Raw genomic sequence first — 15497 nt, forward strand, 5'->3', positions numbered from 1 at the left:
GCAATATAGATCTTAGAACTCATGATTTCACAAATTTTGCGTGGTACGAAATAGCTTGTGTTTTTTTGCAAAAACCTGACACCGGCTTCCAATGTAAGGTAGTTACATTAATTTATAATCATAATTATAGATATGTGAGAAATGCCTTTCTTCAAATGCACCATGAACCAAATTACTGTTCAATTTAAATTAGTCCCTCGCTTATTGATCATGCAGATTAAAGGGATGTTGTTCAGCTTCAGTGTAATTGACTACATAAATAACAGTATTACATGTATTATGTTTTGAATTCTAAAGGTTCATAATTAAATAAACTGCAATCAAGCTAGTATGTTAAACTATTATATTGTTTTAAGTTTTATCAATGCGTTCTGCGTTGTCTTGTTAAAACATTACTTGGTGTTTTTGCTTGCACGTGTAGTTGCGGACAGAGCGCGTGGGAAAGGCGGGGCCGGACAGGCGAGCGTCACGCATTAGGGCGGGGCCACACTATGCAGCAGCGCAAGGAAATGCAAGAGGCAGCGCGCTGGAATTTGGCAACAGAGATTCGCATGCATCACAACTCTTCCGATGGCAATATGGATTGACACAGCGCTCATTGAGATGTGAGTACATTTGATTTGTGTAACATTCCGAAGAGTTAGTCTCGAGACTCTTTGTTGTTTACACAACCAGAGAAATGCCATAAAGTATCTGTGTTTGTAAGATCTATAGTGCGCAAGGAGGCGAACTGGAGATAAGTTACATTTGTAAGCTGTTTTGTATGACTTTGCTGCGATGCCATTTAATAATCGCTTGCCTATTGGGAGATTGGCAATCGGAATTGTACGTAAAATAACCACCAGACTCTGTCTGCCAAAATGAAAGCTGCAGTAGCTAGGCTGTTTCTTTGAGGGAAACACTGAAATGTATTTCATAGGCAGAGGAAGGTGAAAGTATGCATACGGTGTGACCTGAAGGGCTTGTGTTCGACTATGAAAGTGAAACTCATGGTTCATGGTTTCCAAAAATTCCAGTGAATCTATCATTGCATTGTAAACTTGTAAACATCCTCAATACATGCCGTTCTTAATAAGATGTTTAATGTCTTAACCATTTAAGACAAATTATTTCACAAGAAAATATAAAACATGACCATATACTTTGTTTAAATTTAATCTTAATTGATAATAGTTTGTAGTTTATTTAAAAAAAATATGTTTATATATTATAGTTATTTAATTGGCTCTGAACCGTAATAACGTCCAATTAAGTTAAAGGATTAGTTCACTTCAAAATGAAAATAAGTTTTTTGAGGAAAACATTCCAGGATTTTTCTTCACATAATGCATTTTAATTTAAACCAATGGATTGAAGGTCCAAATAAATCAATGCAGTTTCAAAGGGCTTCAGACTCAGAGGGCTCTGCACGATCCCAGTCGAGGAATAGGGTTTTATCTAGTGAAACCATTGGTAATAAAAAAATAAAAACATTTATATACTTCTTAACTTCAAATGCGCAACTTCTGTGTTGTTACTTTTTACTGCGTATGACGTCATCACGTCGAAAAGGTCACGTCTCACATGGAGACGCACTTAGCTGTATACGTAAAAATGTGGTACCGTATCAGCGTTTCGTCCACCCGGATCCGTAGTTTTGGGAGCATGAAAACGCCAATCCATATATTTTGTGAAACCACGTCCCGCACGGGAAAGACTAGAAGGAAAACCGCTACGGGCACTGGGCATGTGCACATCAATATTGCGTCATTTAATTACTGTATTTGCATTATTGTAGGGTTGGGGTAGGTGTAGGCCAGTGGTCGGGAACCTATGGCTCGCGAGCCACACCTGGCTCTTTGACAAAAATAATGTGGCTCATCTCTCACCCTTTAAATGATCGATAAAAAAAATTAGACACATCAACAGAGATCCGCTCTCTGCAGAAAAAAAGCAGCCAATTACAATTCCCTTGTTGTACAGCCAACCGAAGTTAATGAAACGTATGATAATAACTAATATTCAAGTTGTACCGGCCGCGCACGTTCAGTGCTGTTAGCGAGTCTCGCGACAGCAAACAATAACCACTTGCGTTTCTGTGGTAACAGCTTCTGCTCTGGGATTCAAGCAGCTGTGGCTTGTTTAAGGTAACCGAAAACCATTTTTAGAACAGCAGCGAAAATGTAAAAGTAGGCTATACAAACTTTAATATATCCTTTATTGAAACTGGTTGGTCTGTTGTGGAAAGAGACGTTTCGAAACATTTCACTCGCGGGTACTTTCGCTTTTGCCGCAGAGACCCTTGTGATAAATAAATGTGTATTTATGATAATCCACGCAGATTTCAGTTGACGAAAATGAATGATAAAAGCGTGATAAGTCGCGAAAGACAATTGAATTACTGACAGGATGTTGTGCACGCGCTCCGAGCGCAACACGGACAAGCACAGCTTTGTCCTCGGCTGCACGTCAGATTAATAGACTACAGAAATATATCAAAATGCCAAGTCGAGTATTCACGTAAACACAGTAGATGTTCACATACACAAAGAGGATTTATAACTCAACCTCACAAAGCCCTGCACAATTAATTCCATATTGCAATTTATTTATTGTTTTCTGCATATGTGTTTTTTTTAGTTATGGACCTAATAATTACTATTGTTGAAATTTTATTGGGGAAAAAAGCATGTTTTTTAATAATAATCTAATATTATTTTTTTCTGTGGCTCTTTTGGAAAAATGCATGAACCAAAAATGAAAAAATGGCTCTTTGGTCAAAAAAGGTTCCCGACCCCTGCTGTAGGCGTTAATAAAACACATCTGGTAAGTGGCAAATTTATTTATTGTTATTTTATCGTGAGAATTTGTCTCACTTTTTAGAGTATTTCTGTGGCTGAATTATAGCGCCACATACTGACCTGGCATTTATCCTACATCGCTTTGAGTCGGTTTCAGTGCTCTCGTGTGTACGCAGATATTTCTTGAAACGAGAGGGAAAAAAGATTGGATAGGGAAAGCTTTGGGTTCGTGTGTACGGGGCCTTAGTCTTTGCACGTTCGTTTTAACACTGACTTCCACGTAAGTCACAAGCGTGACCTTTCTGATGTGATGACGTCATACGCAGTGAAGAATAAAAACACCCAAGTCGCGCATTTGAGGTTAAAATGTATATAAATAGAAAATGACCAATGGTCACGATAGATAATACCCTATTCTTCAACTGGGATCGTGCAGAGCCCTCTGAAGCCCTTTGAAACTGCATTGATTTGAACGAACCTTCAACTCATTGGTTGCCATTGAAAAACATTATGTGAAGAAAAATCCTGGTATGTTTTCCTCAAAATACTTGATTTCTGTTTTGACTGAAGAAAGAAAGACATGAACATCTGAGTGAGTTCTAAGTAAACTTTAAATAAATCCAGAATTATCATAGATTCAGATGGCTTACAACACATCAAGTGACAGTGACAAGTGACAATCAAACAACACAGCTTCACTCCATTGTTGTTTCTTATTTATTTACTCGCTTGTGCCGTCGAACTGTTGTATATCTCAGGCACGGTCTGCAAGAATAAGGGTGAGACTTATTTTGCTTACATGTAGTAATGTAATAAATAATTGGTCTTTTAAATCAAAACACTAAATAAAAATGTGAGATATTAAACAAAGTTCACATAATAATAGGCCCTGTACAATGGCTGGTCAGTGTTTGTCTGATACCCAGACAGTCCTTCCATAAACAAAGTCAGACCTAATAAGGTTTGACTTGTTTACTTCTGATTGGAGTTGATATTTCATAGAGCTGACAGGCTGTTGCATAAGCATGGATCAAATGCAATGTGCTTGTTCACACTTCGTTAGGGGATTTGTGGTTTTACTCAGCTGAGGGGAAAACATGGGCCATGTGCGGGCACCACACAGCAGCCTGCTTTAAGTGCCATTACATTAAGACTTCATCAGGACTGTACAGGCCAGGCCTTTAAGAGCATAATTGTAGATTAGGGCTGTCAACGAATATTCTAAATTCGAATATATATTCGAATAGTTTTTAAAAAACGAATTTCGAAGGTGAAAATTAATATTCGAATAAATAAAAAAATGTGGGGGAAAAAACGCCCGCGGTAGTAGAGGCGTGGCTGTCTGCTTTGCGAGTGGGCGCTAGCGCGCCTGAAGCCTTGTGTACTTTGGCCCGTCTCCAGATTTTGTTCATTTGTAAGGACATGAGAGCGATCAGTGTCGTGGATGGGGCGGCTTCAGGGAGTTCTGTCAAGCAATGGAACCGAGGTACTGACTGAATAGATATTGCATGAATGAAGGGTAAATGCACTGCTTCCACTGGTTTGATTATTTACCGTTTCATGTCAAGGAAAAGTTCCATGTTTACCACAGCACAGCTCGCTCGGAGCGTTCAATAATATGCTGTAAAACTTATATTAATATTTGTTTCAATCACTGAATGAAGCCTGCTATATTTGGGACAAGAGTCGCGACCTTAAATTGCTTGCACAAAACTCTTGATCAGCTCTCAAAATGTTTGTTCATTTAAGCCGTTATGAGCAGAGAGCGTGAGGGCGAGAGAGATGAGGTCTGCGGTCTTTAGCCATTAGTTGATTTACTTGTTTTTGTGTAGGTAATACGTTGTCAAATATGTTTAAACTTAAATAGACTACCTATATAAGTAGTTATGTGTCTTTGTATTCATTTGTCCTGTTATTGACGTAGATGTTCGAATAGTTCGAATATTCGTGCTTTTTTTAGAGGGAATATTCGAACGTCATTTTTGAGCAATTTTGACAGCCCTATTGTAGATTATGCTTTTCTTTGTTGTATGGTCTTATTTTTTTAGTTACTAGGGGTGTAGCGGTTCATAGTTGATCCGTGATAAATACAGACCAGGGCCTACAGTTCGGCACACATGTGATTCGCAGATTAATTGTAAAGTTTAACCATCATAGAGTGATCATTTGCATGTGTTTTGTCTTACACATTCAAGCACAAGAAGAGGCAATAGAGAACTCACTTTGGTACTCACGTGCTGTTATCTGTGTGCATTATAAATACCTGCTGCTGTCTATGTCATTAATGTTAATCAAACAACACCGCTTTAACAAAGATGCATCTGTACTTAATTTATACAGTGAACATAGTGTTATTTTACATTTAATTATTACATTTCTGTACCAATCAAATCAAAGTAGGCGGGGTTCATGCACAATCTTAACACACACACACAGAGGAGCGCGTCAATCTATTGCTTCATGCCGTTGCAGAGAGACTATATTCTTTCCGGTGAAATCAAAAAACAAAATGCACACACACAAATGCACACAAAATGCAACATGTCCATGCTCTTAATATACAATCATTGATGAACATCTTTGATTTTAATGAAGAAGAAAAAAAACTAAATGAGAGCTGATTAGAACTCGGAACCTTTGAGGCGGTTTACTAAAATTCTACCACTAAACCACCTGGGAACTCAAATATTTGTAGCGAATCTATGTATTTAATCACTCATGTGAAGAATCTCGGGACTAATAATATATTTTGACACAAATTAATGCAAATATTGTTTGCAAATAGTCCCAAATAGATTATTTCCCAGCTAGAATTAGACCTAGAATTTTGTTCACTGTTCTGTTTGACCTGGGTACGGCCTTGCTTTGAATTAGTCTGTTATTTTAAATAAAATTAAAACATTATGATTTAATTTCTATAGGCTATATTTAAAAAAAATTGAGTAAGCAAGAGAAGCCTTCATGAAGAACCATTCATGTTCAGAAGGAAAGTTCAAATTCAGAGGAACAGTACAGTTCATGTTCAGAAGAAACATTCATGTTGAAGAACTGTTAATAATAAAGATTGAGAAGATTTTTGTGTAATACTTGATGCGGCCCAGCCTGACCCAGAGTCTACCTCCACCGGCCCCCTGGTAAATTGAGTTTGAGACCCCTGCTCTAAAGTATGGGAATTTAAAAGGAAACAATTCCGTGATATGTCCGAGCCCGGCCCGCGTCCGACATAGCAGTAACCGAACCCGACCCGAGCCCGTTAGGGCATGAAGATATTTATGTCCGAGACCGACAGTTAAAATCCCATTTTTTTTCTCATACTAATGACACATGTACGTTTGTTTGTGTGGAATGCATGCTTTTATTAAGAAACAGTAGGAAGAAAGGCATTCGGAAATGTCAACAGGATGAGCGCATCAGCGCGCACGGAGCAACTAGCGCTCTTAACGCAGGCGTGCATGCACGTGTTTCGTTGTCACGGCTACATAAACAAATTTCCGCACACAGGAAGACAGATGTTATGGTAATATTTTATGTATTTTCATCACAAAAACAAACGTTTGCATCAAGTGAAAGCATCAGGTACATTGGCTACCTAGTACCTACATAATAAGCTGTTTTAAATTTAAAATGTTCAATGCCTTATCACGAGATGCACTTTTTTCAGTAAGCTAGGACTGTGTTTTCAACATAAATGTTAAATTCTCAGGGCTCGACATTAACGCTTGTCCGCTTGTCCGGGACAAGTGAATTTTTTGAAGGGGCAAGTGAAAAAGAATTTTACTTGCCCGACGGACATGTATCCTGAGTAAAACGTCAAAACAAAAAATAACTAGGGAATCACCAAAGTGCAAGAATGATTCTGCATTCAGTTAGTGTAAGTGGCGATCGATAGTGGATAATAATATAAAAACGAACTGACATTAACAAGGTTGTACTGTTGAGGCTCGCGCAGCCTCTCGAGGACGAAAACAAATGAGCGCCGCTCATACAAAGAAACTCAGTTAACATACATGGTTAAAATTGTGTAGTTTTTATATTTATAACATATGATACAGTTAAGCAACATCACACTAACAAGAGTGTTGTTTTCCTGAATACCATCACGACTGAAAAAGACACTGATTTCATACGCAAGTTCAATGAACAATTAATTAACATTAAGCAGGGCTGGACTGGGGCTAAAATTCGGCCCTGGCAAACCCAGCCCATCCGGCCCATGAGTTCCTCTTGAATGTTTTAACTGGGGTTAGGGCCTTAAATTGGAGTAAATAAATAAATCTAGGACAGGGACAACTAATGATGGATATTATCGAATTTACTGCAAATGCAGATAACAAACGTAATATTGCACTTTTGTCACACAGAAATGCACTTGACAGTAAACCACTGATTTTGAGCTAGGATACATTAAAGTGAATTTACTGCTTTTAAAATCTGTCATCATTTACTCACTCTCATGTCGTTCCAAACCTGTATGACTTTCTCTCTTCCGTGAAACATAAAAGAAGATATTTTGAAGAATGTTGGCAACCAAACCATACCATTGAATAGACTATTGTATGGACAAAAAAAAGACTCAAATTATTTTCTTTTATGTTACACAGACAGAAATTCATTGAGGTTTGGATTGGAATGACATTAGGGTGAGTAAACGTTCACATGTTTTGGTTGAAAACATTTCCCTTTAAAAACAATAAAAAATGTTCGAGAGTTAACACCTAATTTATGTAACACACTGATATGATATCTATCTTTCATGAGGTTCTCATTGAAATATCATTTTGTTAAATTTCATTAGATCTATTAAAAAGTTCATAAAACATTTACAGAGAAAAAAGCTTTGTCCTTAAAGGGATAGTTCACCCAAAAATGAAAATTGTGTCATCATTTACTCACCCTCAAGTTGTTCCAAACCTGTATGAGTTTCTTTGTTCTGCTGAACACAAAAGAAGATAAAGTGAAGAATGTTTGTAACAAAGCAGATAGAGCAACTATTGACTACCATAGTATTTTTTTTTCCTAGTCAATAGTTGCTCTATCTGCTTGGTGACAAACATTCTTCAAAATATCTTCTTTTGTGTTCAGCAGAACAAAGAAACTCAGGTTTGGAACAACTTGAGGGTGAGTAAATGACATAATTTTCATCCAGGCTTTAAAGCTGTTTTGTTGAATTATAATTTAATTACCCTACACTCTAAAAAAAAAAACGGTTCTATATGGCACCAAAAATGGTTCTTGGCTCGTAATGATAGGGGAACCTTTTTTAGTGCTATATAGCACCAGTTTTGGTGCTTCAGTGGTTCTTCAGCGGTTCTTCAGAGGTGCTATATAGCACCTTAGTCAAAGAACCGGTGAAGAACCTCTGAAGAACCGCTGAAGAACCACTGAAGAACCAAAATTGGTGCTATATAGCACTAAAAAAGGTTCCCCTATGATTACGAGCCAAGAACCATTTTTGGTGCCATATAGAACCTTTTTTTTTTAGAGTGTAATGACATTTTAACTGAGTTTAACTGTAGGTCAGTTTCATTTAACTGTATGGGCATGGTAGTCACAGGTAAAATCATGCTCCTCATTACCATAGGTAGGCTATATGGTTTCGAAAATAAATAAATAAATAATAATAAACTATTGAATTTGGTTGTGCTAGAGTGACAAGTTTGTAGTTGTGTGTATTGCTGTTTTCCAATTAACCTCGTGATGTATTTACATGGTCTCGGCTGTTTTCAGCTGATTCACCACAGAACCTTTAATGTTCCCATATCACACGATTGTATAAAACAACATTCGGAGTCAAAGTGCCGGTTCATCACTTCATAGAGCAGCACAAACGCAGCACACGTTGGTCAGCGGCAGCGCTGTTGCGCGGATATTCGCCTTTTGCAGTTTCATGCGCCCAAATTTTTAAACAGCGCCTAATATGGACACAGTCTATGGAGGAGGGAAGGTCTCTCTCGCTTTGGCCTGTCAATTCAGAAGACAAACCAATGGGCCGCTGTCCCTGCATGATGGGCCAGTCCGTGGCAAAAAATTAAATAAATAAATAACCTTGTATCGGCCCCAAAGTGCATCGGCCCACCGGGAAAATGCCCGGTATGCCAGATTACCAGTCCAGCCCTGACATTAAGTCTCTTACATTTTAGATGTAATATGGACTGTTTTTGTTCCATTTCAGCAGCGAAAATAGTTCCAAACAAATATCGCAGCAGAACCGTAACGCATCTCACAGCAACAGCGTGTTACTGAATGATTCAGCGTTTGAATGAATTGGTTGAATCAAAGATTCAATGACCTATTCATAAACGACCGCCTAATTCTTGAATGAATCAGCCATTTGAGCAAATCGACTCAATGACTCACTCATTAAGACGGTCACATGCTGCCACCTACTGGTGGTTTGGTTTCATCTTTCCAACATTTCTTATTGGTATATTCAGAAATATTTAAAATAATCTAGCCTATATTTAATAAGATTATGGAAAAGTGCCCTTTATAAAAAGGTACAAATATCACAAATATGCATATTTAAATATGTCAAAGCTGATTGAACACTGGTGAGAATATTGCTTCAGAATAGATTATATTTACAAAAAAAATCCGGACAAGCAAATTTTTTACTCGGACAAGTGAATGACAGATTTACTTGTCCGAAGGACAAGCGTGTGAACAGGCTTAATGTCAAGCCCTGATTCTGTTGGTTCAGGAAGGACGCCATGACAGGCTGCTGGCTCCCACTTTTTTTCAGTAAGCTAGGCCTATGTGTTTTCAAGGTTTTATTGAATGCTACCTCTGACTAAGAATGCATTAGTTTGCACTTGTATAGTCTTTTTTGGGAATTTTAAGAGCAATAAACATATATTGCAATGTTAAGGAATTCATGTTTTTTTCATTCAAATATGTAAATCAACATGTTTCAATTGCTATTAGGCAATTAATGGGGAGATAATCGACAATCGAATTGAAATCGAATCAGAGTGGAAAAATGAATAGTTCGATTAATTGATGCATCGAAAAATAATCACTAGATTAATCGTTTAAAAATTAATGAGTTAACTAGAGCAAATAATGGGATGTGAATGTTCGCTTCGCTTTTTGGTTTGCACACACCATTAGACCTTGCTTTATTTGTAACTTTGTTCTATCTTATTTATATATGCTTGTAATTTGTGTATTTGTTCTTTTTTTTACTTACTGTTCACTTGTCTTTAATGAGTAATAAATGGAAAGCAAAGTTACATTGCCACCCCCCACAACTTTTTTGCTGATCATAACAACGATCCCATCCGATAATGAATCCAAACTTCTGATCCCTGACTTAAAAACCGTGATATGATCCAAACCATGAGCACCACACCGCTATAAGTGACCTTACTTTAGCAAAACTTCCACATCATTAAATGAAACAAAGAAATATGTGTTTGTAGGCTTGTTCTGTTGTGTTTTAGATGGTCGATAAAAATGATCTCTTCACCCTGGTTATCAGCATCGGCTCAACCCAGGTCACATGTAGCTCTGTTGAGATCAGTATTTCAGCCTCATGTCACAGTCAGTTACAGTCAGTTATGTCTGTGAGTCAGATATAACACATTCCTCAGGCAGTGTGAGCTGTTTGATTATTCCCCTTCACTACCTGAAAAGGCACCTTCACAAGATTTACAGTCTGAGAATTTCAATCAGAGAGACATGTTTTTCTCTTAAAGATTGGCAGCATTCTCAAGAGATTCTGTAGCCCTATGCCAGGTTTTCAGAGTATTTATTTTTTCTTCCTATATAGCTTCCAGAGACCATTAGGCTAAGGCCGGGAAGCACTTTAAAAATGAGGTTATGTAAACTGTGTAAGAAATGAATAAATTAGATAGGAAAAAAAAGATGTTATGTAAATAATTATGTTCTACTAAAGAGACTGATCACCTTCCTTTTGATGAGAGAGTTCTTTTTGTTTAAATTATGAAACTGGTAACATTTTATTCTGAGGTTCTGTTGCATTTGGATCAGCAAGGAACTCATGCTGAGCTGAGATGCATGATGGGATATATGCTGTGGTTCACATAGAATCAAATTAGGATCTGTCTCAGTCTTTTATCTATAATGACTCAGTTTCTTCAACCCTGCCTGGAGGCTGGGAGCAGATCAGAACCGATCTGTGGAGCATTTGTTGTTGAACTTGTACCGTGGTGCTTCCCAAGACTTGCCCGCTAGTTACGCAACTCAGGCCTACATTATTGATATTTCCTTGGAAATAATATATTGTGGAGCTAAAAGGTCTGTCTGCTTCTATTTTTGCCCGTGGCACTCGTATGGTTGTAAACGTGATGGTGTGGGAAGGTCCTCAACCATATGCTATGTTGAGGCAAGGATGTTATGTAATTTTGGTCCTGATGCAGACCATTTCCACAAAATGTTTCTTCTCCAGCCATGTGGATGATGGTGTCTTGAATGCAATCTGGGATGAATAATAAATGTACAACTGCTGCCTGAAACAGCTGATCTGTTTTAATCACCATTAGTATACAGTGCTGAGTAGATTACTGAATTGTAGTCAGTTATTGATTCCAAATTACAAGACAAAAAAAAATGTAGTTAGTAACGTATTTCATTACATTACACATTTTTGGTTACAAACTCGTTTATCACATATAATTGAATAGGGGTAATATTGTACCATATTGATATAAAAATACAAAGAGAAAGAAAATATATTCCATTCTTAATTAGAGGTCGACCGATTCATTGGTTTTGCAGATTAATCGGCACCGATCGCTGATTGATAGAACAATCGGTTATCGGCAAAAATCAGATGCGCATTTAAAACACGACAGCGAAACGGAATGAATACAGAACACTTAAGTACATGTTGCCAAATAATTATAAAGTACTTAATTTGTTGACTAGATGCTGCATTCAGGTAAAGAACAGCAGTGTGTATGTTTGTCGACGAGGCTGAGAGGACACTAACATTAGCAGTACCTCAAGCAGGTAAAACAATGTGATAAAAACACATGCAAGTCCGACCCAAATGTTGCATATATAAAATTAGTGATGTGAGAAGGCAAACTGTATCATCGTGCTGCCGACAGAAATATAAACAAAGCAGAAATGCATTCGTTTTTTAATTAGTTAAACACCTTCTAAAAAAGTAGACTGTTTGGATTTATATGAAATGGTAACACTTTACAATTAGATTCCATTTGTAACATTAACTAAATGCTGTGGAAGTATTGTGCATTGTTAGTATGCTAATGTCACCATTAAATTGAGTTAGATTTTTTTTTGTTCAATCTGTTAAAGGGTTAGTTCACCCAAAAATGAAAATTCTGTCATTAATTACTTACCCTCATGTCGTTCGACACCCGTAAGACCTCCGTTCATCTTCGGAACACAAATGAAGATATTTTAGTTGAAATCTGATGGCTCTGAAAGGCCTCCATTGGCATCATGAAGCTTCGAAGCGTTATGAATCAGTGAGTCGATTCAGCAGTTTGGATCACCAAAGTCACGCGATTTCAGCGGTTTGACACGCGATCCGAATCATGATTCGACTCACTGATTCATAACGCTTCGAAGCTTCATGATGCCGTGTTTTGAAATCGTCTTCACTATATAAGTCGTTATTTAGGGTTTTTGCGCACAAAAACTATTCTCATCACTCCATAAAGTTATTGTAGAACCACTGTAGTGAGATGGACTTTGTAACGACGTCTTTAGTACCTTTTAAGGGTCTTGAGAGTGTACAGTGCATTGTGCCAATGGAGGCCTTTCAGAGCCATCAGATTGACTAAAATATCTTCATTTGTGTTCTGAAGATGAACGGAGGTCTTACGGGTGTCGAACGACATGAGGGTAAGTAATTAATGACAGAATTTTCATTTTTGGGTGAACTAACCCTTTAACCTTGGTTAATGCACTATGAACTAACATGAATGATCAAGGTACAATTGTATTGCTCATATTAATACATGCTGTAAAAATGTGTATTGCATAATGCTTATAGTTCATGCAAGCTAATACATCCTTGTTGAATAGGGACTTGCATAGTGTTATGAAATGTATGCATGTTTCTAGGTTAAAGCTAAAGAAACCAATTTGACCTGTAATATTTTAATGTTTAAATTATTTTCGGAAATTAATATTCATATTTATATGTGTTTAATGTAGCACATTTTCATGGATCAGTACTGTTATTTCATTTCTTGTAATAAAGGTCAGCACTGTTTTACTTTTTTTAATGGTTCCTGGATAAAAAAACATATCGGTTGATTAATCGGTTATTAGGGGTGTGACGAGACACTTATCTCACGAGACGAGATACGAGATTGGGTTCACGAGAACGAGACGAGACAAGATTTGTACATAGTATTTTTAAGAAATCCTCAATGATGAAATACATGACTAGAAAAATTGTTTGCAGGTGCATTTGACATATCTTGTAATGAACATTTTAACTCATCATCTTGTAATGAATGTCATTTCAGTTCTACTTTCTGAGTATGAATTATCATATGCAGTAAAATACAATACTCAAGCACTGTAAAGGTTTTGCCAAAAACTCAACTGACTGTCTTCTTCCCTGTATGATTGTCTCTTCTGACCTTAGAACTGCACATGATCATAGATATTAAGAGCAAACAATAACCATAATACCATAATCAAAGTACTCAATATTAAAAGTGCAAAAAGAGACCAAATTTTTCTTCAAGCATGATACAGAGCTAAGAGATGGTTACAACGAGATTATATATTGGGAGATATTCACTTGCCTCAGGGAGTCGCTTTCAAACAGCGGTAACATTGAAATCGCGTTTGAATTCACGCTCGCGTTTACTTTCACTTTGAATTTCGCGATCATGTGTACTCTGGGAATAGTATTCCCAGGGAATAGAACTGGTGGTGCTGAACGCGCATTTTCAAATATAAGTCAGACGCTTCTGCTGCACAATCCTCTGCCACGGGGTCCATTAACATGTAACACACACTCGTAACACGCGCTCAATGCGAGCGCTGGTCTTCTCGACACGTGATCAGTGCTGTGCACTATGTACGGCTCGAAAGTGTTGAATAAGCTGATGGAATTGAAGTGACTGTCACTGCATGAAAAAAGGTGTATCCGGACCAGGATACTCCTGTATACACTGCTGAAATTCGGAAGAATCCAGGAGTATACTGGCCGGATAGGTCAAATTCCATGGATCCGTATATGTCCGTATTCATCCGAAATGGTACCAAATCGGATGTATGTTGTGGCCGTATACTCCCATGCTACAGCCATTTGTTGCCATGGCAAATAATCCCATCAAGTTTTTCCCAGGAGACATTTTCACACCTCTAAACAGCTTTGCCTTCAATCCCCTATTGGTCCTTCATCTCAAACTGGATTGGTTGTTTTTTTTAAAACCACTCCCAAAACCCAGACTGCTATTGGAGGACAGGACGCATTGAAAACCCAGTCAATTGACTTTATTGGTTACTTCTAAGGCTAAGGGTGGGCTAGGTTTTGTAGCATAGGGACTTGATTGGTTATAGGCCAGCTATGCAGATTTTGCTAATTAATATATAATATATATATATAAAAAATAATCCCCTCTCCCTCCCAAAAGAAAAATACACACAAAACAATTTGCGAAAGTCTGAAATATTTATTAAAAAGGTATTAAAAAAAACAAAACATTCTTAACAGCATTATAAACGAACATTAAAACAATGGTGAAACAAAAACAAGTGAACTAAATGTATTTAAAAGGGATGAAAATGTAAAGGAACAAATGTAAAAATATAAACAGTCCAAAGAACATAAATATACGTTAAATTGAATTGGTAAAGAAACAAAAAGGGAAAAAAAGACAGATGTAAAGGAATAAAATACACAGTGAACATAAAAAGGAAAAGAATAAATATACAAATTAAACAATATAAAATGAGAACAATAAATTTATAAGACAAAAAAAAGTGTATATAAAATACACATAAATATTCCAAGTAAACAATATAACCAAATAAAAAGAACAAAAGCATTATAAACATACATTCAAATGAATGGGGGAAAAGATAAGTGAACAAAATGTTTCTAAAGGAAGGCGACGTAAGAGGAACAACAATACAAAACGTGGAGATCAAAAGCAACATGGACATCTAAAAAGGAACAAACATACAAAGTATACAATATAAAACGAGACAAAGAAATCTATAAATTAAAAAGTGTATATAAAATATATGTAAATGTTCTATATATGGGAACCAATAAAAGTATAAGTATATAAACATAGGAATAAAGAAAATATAAAATGGAACAATTGAATATTAAAATTATAATTATAAAATAATTGTGACCAACTCTAACACAATGTTGTTTGAGTTTTGAAATTTTTTTCAAACTGGCATAATGGGCTGGTGATGTGATGCGTAGTGTGGGTCAGCCAAGTCTGGTTTGTAGTAGCTAGCCTAACCATCCACACTGGCCTTCCATCAACAACAGCATCATCTTCATCAGACATCTTGTCTATAGTTGCGGTCTTCCACAGGTTCTGTGTTGGTTTGTGCAACCCTGGACCTGGTCTCCAGCAACTGCAAAACATGACAGTGAATTAACCACTAAAACTCAGAGAGGAGTATAGTAACATTCTGGAGGGAAAAAGCTTAACCGGTTTCTTAACTTACCCGTCTCTTTCTCTGACGGTTCTGTGTGATGTTCTTCATAGTGTTTCTTTTCTGGGCCTTTTCAGACTG

The 15497-nt window shown here is 37.0% G+C and overlaps 1 protein-coding gene across 20 annotated transcripts in view; it reads left to right on the forward strand.

Annotated features, from left to right (window-relative positions):
• Window positions 1-468: 468 nt before the first annotated feature.
• inpp4ab (inositol polyphosphate-4-phosphatase type I Ab) overlaps window positions 469-15497 on the forward strand; it is an 82984-nt gene continuing 67955 nt past the window's right edge. For 10 of the 20 annotated variants that reach the window (XM_079841517.1, XM_079841509.1, XM_079841511.1 and 7 more), the window contains exon 1: window positions 489-605. Coding sequence is in view for 1 of the 20 variants with exons in the window: in XM_079841506.1 (XP_079697632.1) it covers window positions 571-605; window positions 2766-2805 (75 nt within the window). In the remaining 19 variants the exon portion in view is untranslated. Of the gene's footprint in view, window positions 644-2765; window positions 2806-7381; window positions 7421-15497 lie in introns of all 20 variants that reach the window. The other 10 variants (XM_079841512.1, XM_079841513.1, XM_079841516.1 and 7 more) reach the window with 8 other exon arrangements.

This window comes from Gobio gobio, assembly GCF_949357685.1.
Source record: "Gobio gobio genome assembly, chromosome: 17".
NCBI classification, from domain to species: Eukaryota; Metazoa; Chordata; class Actinopteri; order Cypriniformes; family Gobionidae; genus Gobio; species Gobio gobio.